Here is a 16,725-nt window from a genome sequence, read left to right as displayed (position 1 = left end):
AGTATAAACTAATTCTCATTTTAATATGATAATTACCACATTTTAGAGTGTTAAGATGTGTCAAAGTATAGTTTATTTAAATATTTTACATACTAAAAAAATGAAAACACTTATGACAGATTAAATAGTCTGTATTTAAAGATATAAATGGTAGTCAAACAGATATAGTTGAGTAAAAACGGGAATATATCCCAGTTAGGTGTAGTACAAAATAAATATACAGTAACAAACATAATAAGAGTAACATAAAAGGAAAACACAAAACTAAGTGCTTCATAAACTTATAACATGACAATTTGAAGTTGTATTTGTGTTTTTTCAAGCTTCATCAACACGTTTGTCTAAAATCTGACAGGCGGCGTGATAAGCGCTTCAGCTGTGTCCCTCCCCGGACACCGTAGTGAATGCATGGCCCACACAGACCGTGTTGAAGGTGAGAGGTAGCGCAATGCCGGGGATCTCGAGTATGCTACCGACCACCGTGTTTGCAGCTACCACTGACGGGGAGAAAGAGTCTGAGACCTCGATAAACCGGGATGAACTGTCCCTGTACACCGTGCCTCAGGAGAAGCTTCGCTACGCGGAGCCTGAAGCGGGCGAGCTGGAGCAGAGTGTCGCCACCCTCAGGAAGCTCGTAGAGCCGTACTCGACTTGGTGTCAGGGCACCTACGACAAAATCAAACCCAAAGTTCAGAGTGTGGTCGACTGTGGGAATGACACCTACGGCCGCTTGAACAACCCTCCGAAGGACCTCTATCCCCGGTTGGGAGTAATCGGCTTTACCGGTGTCCTGGGACTGTTCCTGGCGAGAGGCTCCAGGATTAAAAAACTCATTTACCCGGCGGGCCTGATGACCTTGAGTGCCTCCCTCTACTACCCGGAGCAGGCTGTCACTATCGCAAAGTCAACCGGGGAGAGTGTGTACGACTGCGCGGTGCAGAGCTACGCCGCCGTGGAGAAGATCCTGAAGCCCTGAAGAGAAACCGACTCACAAACAGACGCCTGATCACCACAGAGGGATTCAGCAATAAGAACTCACACAGCAGCTTTTTCCGATACTGTAGATCGACATGTGCTACTTGGACCTGCTTTAATGTGTGTGTGACTTTCTCATGCCCACTTTCTGCACTAAGTTTTAACGTTACATGTAACTCAGGCTGGGCATGGCCTGTCACAGGGGGTTTGCAGCTAGAATGATTAACTTCTGCCTCTGATTTCAATGTATATTATGTAGAGACTTAATAAAAAAAAACAACTTGTCTTACATATAAATCTTAAGACGTGTTTTTATAGCATATCTTGTAAATTAAGATGTATAAATATCTAGATCTGAAACAACTCTGTTAACTCATCAAAAGAAATAATCTGCAGGTTAATATTTTTAGACAGACTAAACAATTGAAGACAATTTATTCTCTAGGTAACCTATTTTATTCACCAAGCAAATACTGCATCGATTGTAGCCCTGAAAACATCTGGATAGTAGTAAATTCTGTTTTTAACACTACAAAGAACAACAGGGAGGTAAACAGTGGTAAAAATCAGCTATCCAATATAACACTTCCTGTACATGTTCATTAATCATTTGTAGAGAAACCAAACAGTGTTATTTGTGATTACAATATCACAGGGCACAAAAGTGGAATGGACATTGTGTGGACTGTTTGACAACTTTATTCACTTCAGCCAAAAAAAAAAAAAAAAAAAGTACAAAAATTAAATATGAATCACTTTAAAGAAATCCCTTCAGAGCAGCACCAGTTTCTCATTTAGAGCAATCTGTGCTTGGGTCAGGTTAGACAGGTAGGTCACCATCAACAGGTCCTGTAATAATACAACAAAAAGTTTTTTTTAAATTAGAAGCACATATACAGTCCAAGAGTCAGAGCTAGGCGTGTAGAGAGAGTTAGTAAGTAAGTCTGATTGCATGCTTCCTGTAATCAATGAGTTTGACAGTGTGCATCAAGTAAAAGAAGATTAGAAGGTTGAACCCAATTTAGAAAGACAATCTTCCCCAGTACTGACAAATTCATACAGCTTTCTAGGTAACAAAAAGCACTTACGTTAATGTTAGAATTGAGCATGTTCTCAAAGTCCTCGGCTGAGATGGTGGGAACCTTATTGACCAGGTCCATCAGGAAACGACCCACGCTGTTATCTGCTGTCACCTTGCCAGACTGAGACAGACCAAACAGAAAAACAATTGTTATCAGTTTTAAACACTTCTCCACTGACTATAAAGAAGCTAAACAGCAGAATGTAACCAAGAGGACAGAAACCAATCTTTCTGCTAGGTGTATGTGTGGGCTGTTTGCCTAGTGACCTGAATGTGTCACTCACTCGAACAAAAACACCCTTTAACAGTTCACACATTCACTGCATCATGCACCTTAGTAGGACAACATTAGACAGAACATGAAAAGGTACCAGAACAAGTCACACTCAGCATTAATGTATAATTCATGTCACCAAACTCAAATAAACTGCAGATTTCATAATCTACCAATATAGTCTTACTTATCATTATCAATCCAATGCCAAGCTCTCACACACCTACACTGTGCAATAGCTCTAATGCTCACCAGCACATCCTCTATGTATGCCAGCACAGTGGCCAACATGTCCTGTATCCTGGCTGCTGAGCCAGCCACTTGAGACAGATCAGATGTGAGCCCCTTGGTGCGACTGGGAGTTACACGTGTCCTCTGTAGAAGGTCCACTGCAACACAAAGACGGAGTGTTAGACTACAGTATTACTGAGAGTGAAGAAATGCAAGAACAGAGGTTGTAAAAACAGTATTAGTAGTAAGTTCTCTTTACATTGAGATTGCAGATTTCAAAATCGTATTCAGCTGAGAATGTGTTTGTGCATTTATTTGTATTCTTACCGCCTATCCTCTCAGTGTCATAGTAGATATACTTGACAGATAGTGGGGTAAACATCACACCAACTGTCTTCCCTGGCACACCCATCTGCGCACTATGTGGGGGGGAGAGACACAAGCACATTCAAAGGCACACTCACATAATGCCAGTGATCACACAAACAAGGAGTAAGTGACAGGAAGCTCAGCCAACCTGACGTAGGCCCGGATGTTCATCTTGCCACTCTGCAGTGCTGTGTCCACAGTCAGGTGAATGGGGTTGGTTGCCTCACGGCTGTAGTACTCATGAATGAGCACTGAGTGTTCTGTTATGTCAAAACCTGTGGCGTACCTGTGAAAAAATGCATAACTGTGATGAGAAAAGTGTTTTCCTCCCCAACTTCCAGTATTGAAATCCAGTATTTGACCTACTAACTCACCAGCCAATGATAACCTCAGTGGGAGAAACCCTCTTGTGAAGTTCGTACATGTTCTTGGCAAACTCCATGTCCACAGCCACCTGTTGTCAAAGACAGTATGGTCACTTCTTTAAAAATTTGTCTTTCATAGAATGCAATGAGACAGTCATCTGAATATAAAAATCTTTCCAACAAGCTGAACAATGGTATTTTTTTTACTATTTATCGTCTTTACTGGACTGTTCATAAAAACTAACATATGTTAAGCTCAGATTCCTTCATTCTCAGCAGAACTGTTGTCCAAGATGCTTCCTTTACTGTGCCTAGGTGAATTGGTTCTGTCCTTAAGGCACATATGGTTAGACTTTATACTGTATTATTCTTACTGATAAATAAAACGACTAATGGATTTATTGTTAAAGCAGCCGAACTTCACGTTTTGTACATTTGCACTTGCCATGCCAATACAAGGCATCAACATAGTACCTACTACACAAACAAGTCAAAACAGATTGTAACTGTATAAAACTTATCACACAATGACAATTCAGTCCGTGCTTCACTTGAGCAACAAGACTAATTGATCAATACTGCATAATCATACAAAATCAAAATAAAATCACAAGGTGAACTTTGTCTCAGTAGGCTTTAAAATGTACACTAGGAATCCCTAGTGTCCTAATATTAATAATAATGAAAAACTTCCTCCAAAGAGAGGGGATCCTCCTTCCAGGATTATTATCACGATCAATATGACTATACAGAATTTAAAAAAGATCTAAGCTTTAAGTTCTGTAACTTTCTACTTGAAAAAATAATCTTTTTTGTGCTATTGTTTATCCAGGCCGATTGTGACCATAGAGCTGTTAACAATAGTGTTGAACTTTCACCCACAACATACTGTGAATAAATGAGTTTAATATCTTACCTCATCCTCAGACTCATTGTGGGGAACAGAGAAGCAGTTGGTCACCTCGATAGAGTGCTTGTCAATAGTACCTGAGTAGTACAAATGAGACATTATTTAGCCAGTCGCTTTCATTTTAGCTAGCTAGCTAACGTTAACAAGGAGGTAACCTAAATAATGACGAACCATTAGCAGCAGCTAACACCAATAACAACGTTCAAACCTAACAAAAAGGTGTCATGACAGCAAATTGTCAGAACACGATAGGCGACCTGGCTAGTTTGATATAGATTTAGTCACTATTTTTCATCTATGTAATCAGTTTATCGGATAGCCAGAGGTTATAATGGATGCTACAAGCTGTTTGGTTAGCTAACGTTAGCAATATTTAGGTTAGCTACTGCGCTGCACCAAGCCAGCATGCGTTAGCGAGCAAGCTAACATGAGCTAACAGCCCATCAGCTGTCCTAACAGAAGGCGGTGAACACCACGTTTAACAAATATGTCTCCGCTTACCCAACAGGGTCCCAATCACACGACTCGCTCCCTCATTTCTTCGCTCATAAGAGTCGCAGATAGAAGCGAGAACGACGGGATGAATTTTCACCACTGGCCCGAACACCGACATCTTGGAAAAGGAGGGCTGCCACCGGCTGCGGTGAAAACATATGCTGCCACCTACAGGCTGGAGGACAAACAGCGGCTAATGAGGACTGCGCTAGTTACAATTCAACCACTTATAACAAGCGATAATAAAACACCAAAACGTTGTTTTACTCACGAATACGTTCTTTATAAACTATTTAACAGGTTTACCGGTGCACTATATGATTATTTTCTTATAGAAGAACCTAAAACTTGCATAAAAACAAGGGTGTATGTTTAAAATAATATTAAAGTCTTCATCTTTTTTCAGCAAACATAAAAAAATACATTCACGTTATTAAACTGTAATTGCATGGCAGTCTTGCATTGCATGTTTGCCTTTGCGGATCTTTGAACTGTGGCATGATACTGGGGGTCTGAGGGCCAGCGGAGAGGAGGGAGACAGCAGTCCAGTCTGTGGTGGGAATAAAGAGTCCGAGCCAGCCGGGGCTGATAGGGGCTGGGCTGATGACAGCATCCTCCGCCGCTCAGTGGCTCCACACCTGACCGACTCCATCAGACGCACAGATGATGGAGGTCTCCGAGCAGCCGGGTTATCCTGTTGCCTCCATTTCGCACGTCCCCTGCACGACACATGTTCTCCAAACGCCGTGATCTTTCTACCTGGATCACTGCTGTGGGAGGTTTTATTTTTTTATGCTGGGACTTTCACTGGATGGAGTGTTCGCCTCTTTAAATTGTGTGTATGCTGAGTGCTCGGATCGAGGTGTTCTTTGTTTTCCCGGAAAAAGCGAACAGGAGTGGACTAACGCTGCGTCGCTGGTGAGCCCTAGACATGGGTATCATCGATCCAGGACTGACTAAGCCGGTTCGTTCTTGGACCACATTTGCGTTTTTCTTATGATAAAACATCTGCACGGTCCAGGTCTGATCCACCTACAAGTTGCTACGCTGAGCAGGTAGGATTTTGCTTATTCTTTGCTGTGTGACAGTCCTGCACAAGCGGACTCGTTTGGTTTCTGGAGCCTGTTGGCTCGTTCACAGACAGACCTTTAATAGAAGCTATTTCTGATCCATCCATCAGGCGTAGTGCGTCATCTTGATTGTCACCATCAGTCTCCTCTTGCGTCCATTCGCCAATTGCATCCAAGGCTACAGAGGACTAGGACTCCATTTTACAGTGCAAATATTTCAGACACACGCCATGTCTCACTGTCAACACACATAGGTCTGTTTAACTGAAGTTTCCTAGACTTAGTCTATTCTGTATGTGGAAGAAATCTCAGCAGGCCTAATGTAAATCCACCAGTGCACTTACACAACCCACTCACACATAACTCAAGGCATTTTATGAAACATGCACAGCAGTCAAAGTGGCTCTGATGTGCATATGCCACACGGTGCTCCAGGATTAGATGTTATTCTAAATAAAAAAGCACAGATTACTTCTAAAGTCTTACAAAGCTGATTTGATTTCCTCATTAAGCTTATGAAAGAGGTGAATGATGAATCACACACACACACACAGTGAAAGTCAACTCTACATGGCAAGCAACACGGAACATATGTTGTTAATGTAAAGAGTACAAAGGCATCTTCAGAGAAGAACCTCAGGCGTCATCATTTTCAGTAATTTACTCTCAATTACGTGTTGTTCTTCTTTCTTTTCCAGGTTTCAGTCAAGCAAACAAATGGTCCAATCAATAGCCACTGGACAGAGTCTGCCATAGGGAGGATATCAACAACACACTAATACACTTGATACACGCACACTCGGGTCATGGCGCTGGAGAACTCAGTCTTCCCCTCCCGCCCGGACTCCCTCTCGCTCCCCGTGGAGGGAAAGGTGGAAGGAGAAGATGTGGAGGTGGCCACTGAGGCCACCGCCTCCACTGGAGTCTTCAACCTGTCTGAAGAGCTGGGCCACGTCGTCACCACAGAGTCGGCACCGTCCCCTCAGACCCCGGCCAAGGTCAACAGGTCGTTTCAGTCCAAGCTGGCTGAGCGGGAGGCCAAAGCCAATCAGCACAGGAAGAAGACCCAGGGGCCGGAGAAGGAGAGGGGACGATTCGGGTGGGGTGAGTGGCTCAGAAAGTGGCAGACAGGGCAGAAAGTGATCTTATTAAATGATTAAATAAACAGCTGCTTCCTATTCATTAGATCCAAGTCTGTACTGCACTGGATGAAGACTGCAATTACTGCACCTCATTACTGACTCCTTCGCTCTCTGTTTAACTTCTCCAGAAATTAGCAGCTATTGACGGAGTCTGTATTCTTGATGTATTGACTGAAATTGTGCACCACCTTCTCCTCCCCATCTCTCTCCCAATAGCTGTGAATCTCCTCTAATTTGCAGTGTTGCGGTGCTGCTGTGCTTCACCCCTCAGCGATTTCAGCACTCTTGCACACCATTTCTCATCAGGCCTCTCTCTGCTTGCCCCGGTCTTTTTCGTCACTGTTAAAAAACAAAACCGTAAAATGCACTATAACACTACAAAGACAAAAACCTGTTCTGTAACTAAAGTCCAATGTTGTAGCTTTTCTTCTCTCACTGTTTGATGATGATGTTTTGTTGTACTGCATTTGCTCTCGTTTCCTCACCTGTCTGTTTTCATTTCTGTTATCCCTTCGTCACTAGCCAGAATTTCCTCTGAGCCACACTGCGTAGTCTTGTCCCCTGGCACCTTCCTCCGTTTATCCTCCAATCTCTCTTGGTGCCTCCATTCAACTCGCATCATCTGACTGCAGTCAGAGTTGTAGCTTCAAACAGGAAAACCGTTCAGAAATTTAAAGCAGCCTTGTCTTAGTTTTTGAAGTTTTTTGAATGAGTTCCCTGGAACCTAGGATTATAAAGCTGAAGAATAATTGTCTTCAGCCTTGTTTCACCTAAATGAAATAATCCAACTTGGAAGAGGTCCCATATTTTAGCTTCACGTTTATCTACATTACCTGTCAGTGCTTTAGAAATCTTCATTTTAATGTCTTTTAAATTAAAATATTAAATTAAACCTGGTCATGTCAGAGTTTCATTTAGTTTCCAAGTGCCATTAGCTGCTGTAGGAAGCTCTACAGACCGACACCTTGATTTTCTTTTCATTTTCTCTAAAGGAAAAACCCAAAATCTTAAGGGTTATAATTGATCCGTCATCTTCTTTAGGTAACTGCCTTTTTCTCATCGTTATGCTAGTAGTAGTAGTGTGGTGCAAATAACTCTTCAGAGGGTGCAGTAACCCGTCTGTTCTAACCCTGCTTTTACACAGACAGAGGATTTCTATGTCATCAGTCATCAGATCAGGTCATTCCTTCAAGACCAACCCGTTACCTTTACCTTTTATTATAGCTCTGACATTCACAGATGTTCTAAAATTGTGACCTCTAGTTCAGTTACAGTTAGAAAAACTTGTGTAAATACATTTTTCTACCTCTCCTCTGTCCCTCGTCCCCTCACCCCTTGTCTTCACCAGCCCGGGCTCGGCGTAAGAGGCAACGCTACGTGGAGAAGAACGGTCGCTGCAATGTGCAGCACGGCAACATGCGGGAGACTTACCGTTACCTGACTGATATCTTCACCACGTTGGTGGATCTCAACTGGCGTTGCTCGCTCTTCGTCTTTGTCATGGCCTACGCTGTCACATGGCTCTTCTTTGGGGCCATTTGGTACCTCATAGCCTACTGCAGGTAAGAGTCAAGAGCAAAGGATAGAGGTTTATTTATTTGGATCTCTTGAGCCATGGATGAATCTGCAAATTCTCATTTATAATTCCAGTCACAATGAAGATGAATCAAACTTGCATGGTCCAAAAAGACAATTGGGTGATTTTAAAAATCACTTCCAGATATCGTTGCAAATTTTGCTAAATCATGGTTTTACCATTAATTAACTACAGTACATACTTTCTCCTCTTCACCTTCTCCTCTTCTCCTCCTTTTAACATCAGGGAATAGTTTGACCTGCCTTTTTACTGTCTTACTTTGAGTTAGACAAGAAGATCTCATGGCCAGGACAATGTCCGCTTAGCTTTGTTTTACCCGTACAAAATTAAGTATGACATTTAAGAAATAATGTGTTATTCAGTAGACCCAAGAGGGGTTGATAGGCTGTAACGTCATAGAACCAGACAGAGACTAGAGTGATATGTCCTCATTTAACTCTTGGCAAGAAAGCAAATATTCATATTTCTGAAAATGTAATTTCCTTTAATGAAATTATCATATGACAACACTGCCATTTCACAGATAGAGGAGGATGCTATGAGTGGCCAGCACTGTGATGCATTTCTGCAACAAAGGCAAATGTTTCAGCCAAAAAAGCAGACGATAAAGCAGTATTAATATTACAGTGTATTTAATCAGGATGTGTTACCTCTTCACTAGATGTGCCTGCTGGATCCCCACTCTAATTTGGCAAATGTATTCCTCTCGTAAAGCCGTGACCTTTTTTTTTTTATTAATTACTGTCCACCCTAAGCGGTGCCAGAGAGCTGTCGGTGTTGCTGTAATTCCTTGGTCACCAACACAGGTCAATAAAAGTCATAGATCATATAAATTATTTAACACCACTTCCATTAATTAGCCCTTCCTGTCTGGCTGGAGGTGTGTTCATCAGGGACATTAGCTTGTGTAGTGTCTGTTTGGAAAGACATTCTGCACTCTCTTTGTGGCACAGGACTGAAAACCAGTTGAATGTTAGATTAATAGGACTACTTCCCATTCACTACAGGAATTAACTGAAAAGAGATGGTAAATATAAAGGGAGAGATGAGTCGTCTTGTAAACATACTGTATATTTCTGCACCTCTGTTCTAAAAATATAAATCCTCTTGCTCTCTGTCTATTTTTCTCTCTTTACACCCACTTTGTCACCCTCCCCCTTCCCTTTTTCACGCAATCTTCTCATTTTCTTCCCAAGGGGTGATTTGGACCATCTGGAAGATGAGGCGTGGACACCATGTGTCAACAATGTCAACGGCTTTATCTCCGCCTTCCTCTTCTCCATTGAGACAGAGACCACCATTGGCTACGGCCACCGTGTCATCACTGACCAGTGTCCAGTGGGCACTATGCTGCTGCTATTGCAAGCTATACTGGGATCAATGGTCAATGCCTTCATGGTGAGCACTGGTTCTGGAACATATCTTAGAAATCTGTAGAAAACAAATGTGCAGGTATAGTACATACTGCCTGATGGAATCAAAAATAAATATACTTTTTTTAGCCTACAGAGAACTGTGAATGCATTTTTTTGAAGTGCTGACGGAGCTGTGCTGTATTTTTCTCTCTTTTGATGAGAATAAATCCACACGCTGACGTCCTGTCCAGGCAGAATCGTGTTTATGCATTTTGGAAACAAGCCATTAGCAACTGATGTAAACGTGGGCTGTTTCCACTACGCACATGAAAATGTGATTGAGTCTGAGGTTAATTCAAATGTCATTACTTTTTTAGACATTGAAAACTAGGAGCAAGCTCTTTTGAAGAAAATGAATGTGCAGCTCTCACAGTGCATGGGTTCCCGCTGTAATTGTCCACATCAGCACTATTTGACTTTTTAAGCTGACGAGTTAATTATATATGATAAATAACAAGAGATACCATTCATTTACCAGTAATGCTTTTCCAGTTTGTGCAAATGTTCCAGGCTCCATCATTTCCCCTCCTGTTCTCATGTCCTTCCAGGTCGGCTGCATGTTTGTGAAGATCTCACAGCCCAACAAACGAGCAGAGACTCTGGTGTTCTCCAAACACGCCGTCATCTCTCTGAGAGACGACAAGCTCTGTCTGATGTTCAGAGTTGGCGACCTGCGTAGTTCCCACATCGTAGGGGCCAACATGAGGGCCAAACTCATTAAGTCGAAACAGACTCAGGAAGGTGAGACAACTGGAACACAGGGTTAATACTGACACCGATTCCCCTTAACTATAACAAATCTCGATAAATAAAAGGTGCAGCCACATTTTGATAAAGAAAAAGCTCCTCACCTCTCATTTTATTGTCTCCCTCAGGTGAGTTTATCCCTCTGGACCAGACAGACATCAGTGTGGGCTTTGAGACAGGAGATGATCGTCTCTTCCTGGTCTCACCATTGGTGATCTCCCATGAGATCGATGCACACTCACCCTTCTGGGACATGTCGCAGGCACAGCTGGAGAAGGAGGACTTCGAGATCGTGGTCATCCTGGAGGGAATGGTGGAAGCCACTGGTGAGGAATGAATTAAACATACTAAAGAGAACGCAAACAATGAAACCATCCATCTGTCCCAAGTAAATCATTTCTCCTGTGCCTCTAACCAACATCTGACAGGTGTATTCCAAGAATGATGTACTGTAAAGTAATAAGACTATTCAGAGACGATTAAGTAGGTTCGTTTTTAGCACAGTATCAATAAAATCATCACAAAATGCAACATGTAAATAACAGAACAGCAAAACATTTGTACTGGTGTCTGTGAAATGAAAATGTGGATGTAAAACAAAGAGCTATACAAAAATCATCGTGCAGTGAATTTGTCATTTCATTACTCAGGGAAACAAGATGTATGTTATTTATAATTTAATATGACTAAAAAGTTCTAATGGTAAGTGTTTGGCTACAACAACAGAAACCGAGCATTAGAAAATGAATCTTGTAGATTCACACAACTGTCTGATATAACAGAAATGCCATCACTGTTTTACAGAAAGCATATCATCCAAAGTTGTCCATTAGAAAATGAAATTCCTCTTCCAGGATTTTTAGATCAGCAATTTTTAGTTTAAGAGCTCTCCATCTCTTCTCAGTCACTGAGTGGGCTTTTGGAGCCGTATGGTGTTTCAATCATAGGTAAAATCTACATATATATGTTTAAAAATAGCAGAGTGTGTTATCGTACACGGTATGTTTTCACCCCTTGATTGATTCATGGAGCAGTCTTTATACATTTCTGTATCGGGAGAGATTAAAAACAGAACATGCAATAAAGTGTATTAGCAGGCAGATAGATTATCCAAAACTATTTCTATCTCCATGTTAGCCAGAGTGTGTCAGTGATCACTCATCCGTCCTTAAGCAATGCTCTGAGCTCGGCTGTGCTAACTCACTGTTAGTCACTGATAAATCATGAGTTAAATGCCTAAAATGTGACAAGGTATTTTCAATCGTATATATCAACACTGTAGTCTAAACGTTATTGTTTTGCAGCTGGAAAACACATCTACCTCTGCTCACTGCTCCCCTCAGAGATTAAAAGTAAAGTGTATCTACAGTATGTTATATCTGTGATTGTGTTTCCTGTTGTTGGCTGCAGTCTGATAGTCTGGTAGGAACAAGTAGCTGGTTTGTTAGCATCCTATAAGGATTTATTTTCTTTACCCACGTCTCATATTACCTCATGTCGATCTCATTCTGAGAGGATAATAAACTCAGCAATTCCTCATTGTTTGGCAACATTTCACTTATCACAGCTATTCATGATGCATCTCCACGAGGTAAAGGTGGACTCTCTGCCTACTTCAAATATTGATTCTCTTAGTAAGAGAGTTACAGAGACGTAGCTGACAGTCATCTCTCTCCTGCACGAAGCAGCAGTAGATGTTTTGTGATCAAATGGGTGAATTAACTGCAGAATGTCTGCATCAGAGTTTAAGGTGCTCTGTCACTCTTCTTCTCAGCAGAGATAATCCTAGTTATTTCATTTTATGTTTCCTTAGGGGCTGAAGAAATGTTGTCCAGGCATGAATTTATGTGCTCATCGCTTTGCTTGTGTTTGTTTGTTTGTGTGCAGGAATGACGTGCCAGGCAAGGAGCTCCTATCTAGCAGAAGAGGTGTTGTGGGGTCACAGGTTCAGCCCGATGATGTCTCTGGCAGAGGGTTTCTTTGACATTGACTACGGAGCCTTTCATCACACGTTTGAGGTACTGTCTCTCGAAACTGGTGCGATAAGAGCTTATTATTAAGGTGGCATTTCATTTGAAACTGTATGAACAAACTCCAAAGATTTATTGTATTATAATAACTTGGGATAACTTCAGCACTTTATAATTATATAGAGATATACAAAGTTGATTCAATAAACGGGACATTTCGTGGTCAGTTTGCTTGTGGTCATAATTTGTTAGTAGAAAATATGTCAACAATGTTAAAGCATCAGCAGTAAACAATTCACTGTAGAAACAAGATTTCTGACTGAGGAAAACTGGAACAACTCTTCTTCTGTTATCCCTATTCCTGTCTCCACCTACATGTGTGACCAGCAGCTGAATTCTCACATTCTCTGGGGCTTGTTGAAAGGCATGCTGGGAAACGTAGGAACTAGTATTTTTTAGGTTTAACTTTGCCGAGAGAATATTCAGAATATTCATTCCATGGATGCATACTGACACTTTAATTAGCCTGAATTTTTACAGATGATACAATATACAAACAAAAACATGTCCGATCTTTGTAGTTTAAAGTGATCACATGCACCTAGAGTCATAGGTTATATTGTGGTTGCTGTACACACACAGCAGTGAGAGCAATTTACCCTTTACATACTTAATTATTATTAATATTTAATATTTTAAAGAAAGTAAATCCAGATGCAGAAGTAACTCACATCAAATACTGTACACGGTGTGAAAATTCAAAGTCCTTGCTTTACCAAGACACCATGGAAGTCTTTAGTCTTTAGAATTAAAAAACAATGAAAGAGAAAAATGGTGAAGTAGGTAATTCAGCTAAAATTTCGAATCCCTAAAAGGTTGAGCAGGTGCTTGCACTTTTACTTCAGCATCAAGTTTATGTACTTCTCTGTACTTCTATTTCTTCAGCATCTTGTTAATGCTAATATCTGTTCACCAAGTGGATATTCAAACATAGTGCTCAGTTCTTAAATTTGCCCTCCCCAGGTGGACACACCCTCCTGCTCAGCACGAGAGCTCTCGTTGGCTGCAGCCAGGCTTGATGCTCACCTCTACTGGTCAATCTCCAGCAGGCTGGATGAAGAGCCCACCCTGACCAACCAGGCGTCCAAGCAGCCGGACAGCGGTTCAGCCAACAGCAAAGGAGGGGAGCCGACGTTCATCGTCGGAGAGATGACCGACATCCAGGAGCAACCAGGGTTGGGCGAGCTGAACGGCAGCGTCACCACCGACCAATCCGAATCCGAGGCCTAGAACAGAGAATGTTTACAAAGACAGACCGTCAGTATCACCGAGATAACAGTTAGTTTTTTGCAGACCTTTTCTTTCGAGGTGAATAAAGTAGTTTCCTTAGGCACAGTCCTACAGTATATGCCATATCTTGTGTTGCCATAAGAAGGAGTTTATTTCTTGATACTGTTGTCTTTTATTTCTATGTTGATCTTTGTTACAAGTGTACTGTACATGTGCTCTCTCTTCTCAGATTGTTGTGTTAGCGCCAATCACCCTTGCCTATATTTATATTTTAATGACAATACTATGCTTTAGGTGGGGTCAACAATAGTATATCCTGTGGACCACGGCAGAATGTTAAACAGATACAGGTCATTTGTCTTGTTGGACAAAAAGCTGTGGACAATGTGATTGTATGTGCAAAGTTCACCTTTTGGATTGTTCACATTTCAGGTTGGCACAAGAGAAGATGCTTTATTTTTACCAGCGCATGAAAATCACTAGATGATGTTGAACTATAGACTGGGATTGTAGTAATTTGAAATTCCTTTAGATACATAGATTGTTGTTAAAATTCAACGTACATCACGTGTTAACACGATGTACCCTGCACTCTGCTTGAGTCTTAATTTGGTGCCATAACTATAAACAATGTCTTATTATCTTGAGACACAAAGTACTATGTTTCTTAATAACACTAATTCAAATGTTCTGACATCTTAACTCCACAGCATCCATCTAAAACCTTTCACATACAGACAGGTCAGCACTTGAGTGTCCGTGGCTTCGTTTCACATGCGACGTGTAGCACAAGGATTAATCTGTTTTGTCCCCCCCCAAGTAGAAATTAAAAGCACAACAGCGTCCTGCTCAGTTCAGCCCAAACTCCTGCTTCTGCTGCTGTGTACATACGTGGCCATTTCTACTTGATGTTTTTAATATTTAATATAACACGTCAAATAGAATTAATAAACTATGGTATATTCAGAGCAACTGTTGTGGATTGTGTGATGTTTTGGGACGGGACATACATAAAACATGCTACACACTGTACATAAAAAAGTACAAAAGTAATTTAACAGTTTAAAATCAGTGGTAAACTGTACTTGTATGTATAATTTTGAGGTACCTATACTTCACACGAGTATTTCTATTAAAGGCCTCTTTTTGCTTTTATAGCACCACACTATCTATTTAATATGTTTTGACTGCATTATATTTATTTTAGTTGTAGTTACTTTGCTGCACACAAAACTCAAATGTCCTATAAATTAATAAGCATGCATTAAAGATTAAACTGTTCAAGAGTATCTAAAGTATTTAAACAGCCGCAATAAAAACGCTGCTCAGACAGTAATGCAGCTATATTAATAAATACACAATATTATATGTATGTAAAGCAAAATACAGTCACAGGAGCAAACTTTTACATTGTGTTAATGCGACTTTCTGAATATTTGTACTCCACTGTATAACATACAAAACATAGCAATAGGTTGTAGTTCTGTGACTGGATTATAGAGTAAACTATCACATCTGACCTGTGCTGTTGATCAAGGATTTATACTCACATGTCTTTCTGCATATATAGTGAGAAAAGGAACTCCATACATACATTATTTCTGTCTGATGGGTTTTGTGCCATTCGGATTCACTGTAATTTCATAAAGACTGAGGACTAAGATAAGAGGCACCTTTATTTTAAATAACATGTTTATTAGCCATGAGCTAATTTACTGTACTGAAAAAATGTTGTACAATCACTGCACACTAAGAAGATAAGTATTTGGTTAAAAGCCTGTGTGTATCAGAAGTGTATCCGTAGAATTACAGGCTGCATATTGCCACTTGGGGAAGTCACTATATTGTGTTACCAGGCAGAGTCCCTGTTCGAAAAAAAAAACAAAAACGAAATTGCTTTTCTCTATTTTTGCTGCTAGGTGGCGATAAAAAATCCCACATTTCCTCTTCCAGCCAGTCACACAGCCCGATCGGTGTGTAATGAGATGGGGTCCCCTTCTCAGCTGTCTCCTAGGCAACCGGGGCTGGGGACGGAGAGAGGGCAGAGTGTGTATGTTTATGTGTTAATGTGTGTTTGAAATAGACCTTCATGACTGATGGGGGAGTTTATAAGAACTGTCAGAGAGTTCATTTGATGGTTGTGTAAGAAGACATGATGATGATGATGATGCAGAGCAATGACCTTCAGGTGGAACAAATGCCCTTGACATTGAAAACTAACTCATCAAGGACACTAACATTTTTGATGTCACTACATCTTCTAGTGTTTAAATGACGGTTCTTACCACCTGGAGCAGACTTGTTTGGTCTGGAAGTGAAAAGGAAAGTGCACGTTAAATAGAGATTTTGAGTTTGCCCCACAGTCGAACCCCATGTGTCATTTCCAAATTCAAATTATGATTTTAATGAGAGGCTGTATTGCATGATCACCACTGAGCTAAAATCAATCTTTCTCTTGATGGAAGGAAGTCATGACAGTCTGTTTTCAATTTAGAGAGGAGGAGCAGGACAGAATTAAAGAAAATAACTTCATAAAACAACAGACGTGAGGCTTTTGTTCTAGTTTTTACTCTGGATTCTGTTCTAAGGGTCGAGATCATTTGCGTAATGTAAACTAGATTATGGACCAGACAAGCATATTATTGTTTCCTATTATTGATGTTCAAAACTGTCCCAAGTCAGATGCAATTGAGTTTAGGCAGTGTTTTTCTAGAATGCCCTTGTGCTTTATGTGTGGTGCATTGTGGCGATTAAACAACATTTGAGTGCTCCAGTCATTTATGTATTTTTTTAG

The 16,725-nt window shown here is 40.9% G+C and overlaps 3 protein-coding genes across 3 annotated transcripts; 2 read left to right on the top strand and 1 right to left on the bottom strand.

The window, feature by feature from the left end:
- Positions 1-380: 380 nt before the first annotated feature.
- Positions 381-1,278, top strand: apooa (apolipoprotein O, a). The gene has a single exon (XM_026374991.2). It carries the CDS (start codon positions 449-451, stop codon positions 974-976), a length of 528 nt encoding a protein of 175 aa, XP_026230776.1. The 5' UTR covers positions 381-448; the 3' UTR covers positions 977-1,278.
- A 378-nt stretch (positions 1,279-1,656) lies between these two features.
- eif3f (eukaryotic translation initiation factor 3, subunit F) lies at positions 1,657-4,853 on the bottom strand. Its single transcript, XM_026374988.1, has 8 exons — positions 4,707-4,853; positions 4,212-4,282; positions 3,305-3,384; positions 3,079-3,216; positions 2,889-2,980; positions 2,583-2,719; positions 2,064-2,177; positions 1,657-1,824 (listed from the first exon to the last, which is right to left on the bottom strand). The coding sequence occupies exons 1-8, from the start codon at positions 4,816-4,818 to the stop codon at positions 1,747-1,749; spliced, it is 822 nt and encodes a 273-aa protein (XP_026230773.1). The 5' UTR covers positions 4,819-4,853; the 3' UTR covers positions 1,657-1,746.
- Positions 4,854-5,338: 485 nt separating this feature from the next.
- Positions 5,339-14,892, top strand: kcnj9 (potassium inwardly rectifying channel subfamily J member 9). Its single transcript, XM_026374987.1, has 8 exons — positions 5,339-5,755; positions 6,469-6,874; positions 8,261-8,474; positions 9,706-9,907; positions 10,473-10,665; positions 10,800-10,997; positions 12,559-12,689; positions 13,665-14,892. Exons 2-8 carry the CDS (start codon positions 6,577-6,579, stop codon positions 13,929-13,931), a joined length of 1,503 nt encoding a protein of 500 aa, XP_026230772.1. The 5' UTR covers positions 5,339-5,755; positions 6,469-6,576; the 3' UTR covers positions 13,932-14,892.
- The last annotated feature ends 1,833 nt before the right edge of the window (positions 14,893-16,725 follow it).

This window comes from Anabas testudineus, chromosome 17, assembly GCF_900324465.2.
Source record: "Anabas testudineus chromosome 17, fAnaTes1.2, whole genome shotgun sequence".
Taxonomy (NCBI): Eukaryota; Metazoa; Chordata; class Actinopteri; order Anabantiformes; family Anabantidae; genus Anabas; species Anabas testudineus.
Note: the sequence above shows the minus strand (reverse complement) of the source record. Positions and strands in the feature narration are given on the sequence as shown.

What these genes read in the sequence shown, in the direction of transcription:
- kcnj9 (XM_026374987.1), top strand. Translation starts at nt 6,577, where the DNA reads ATGGCGCTGGAGAACTCAGTCTTCCCCTCCCGCCCGGACTCCCTCTCG. An exon ending in GAGGGGACGATTCGGGTGGG is followed by an intron (nt 6,875 to 8,260) that starts GTGAGTGGCTCA and finishes TGTCTTCACCAG; the next exon opens with CCCGGGCTCGGCGTAAGAGG. An exon ending in GTCGAAACAGACTCAGGAAG is followed by an intron (nt 10,666 to 10,799) that starts GTGAGACAACTG and finishes TGTCTCCCTCAG; the next exon opens with GTGAGTTTATCCCTCTGGAC.
- eif3f (XM_026374988.1), bottom strand. Translation starts at nt 4,818, where the DNA reads ATGTCGGTGTTCGGGCCAGTGGTGAAAATTCATCCCGTCGTTCTCGCT. An exon ending in AACATCCGGGCCTACGTCAG is followed by an intron (nt 2,981 to 3,078) that starts GTTGGCTGAGCT and finishes CCCCCCACATAG; the next exon opens with TGCGCAGATGGGTGTGCCAG. An exon ending in TGCTCAATTCTAACATTAAC is followed by an intron (nt 1,825 to 2,063) that starts GTAAGTGCTTTT and finishes GTATTATTACAG; the next exon opens with GACCTGTTGATGGTGACCTA.
- apooa (XM_026374991.2), top strand. Translation starts at nt 449, where the DNA reads ATGCCGGGGATCTCGAGTATGCTACCGACCACCGTGTTTGCAGCTACC.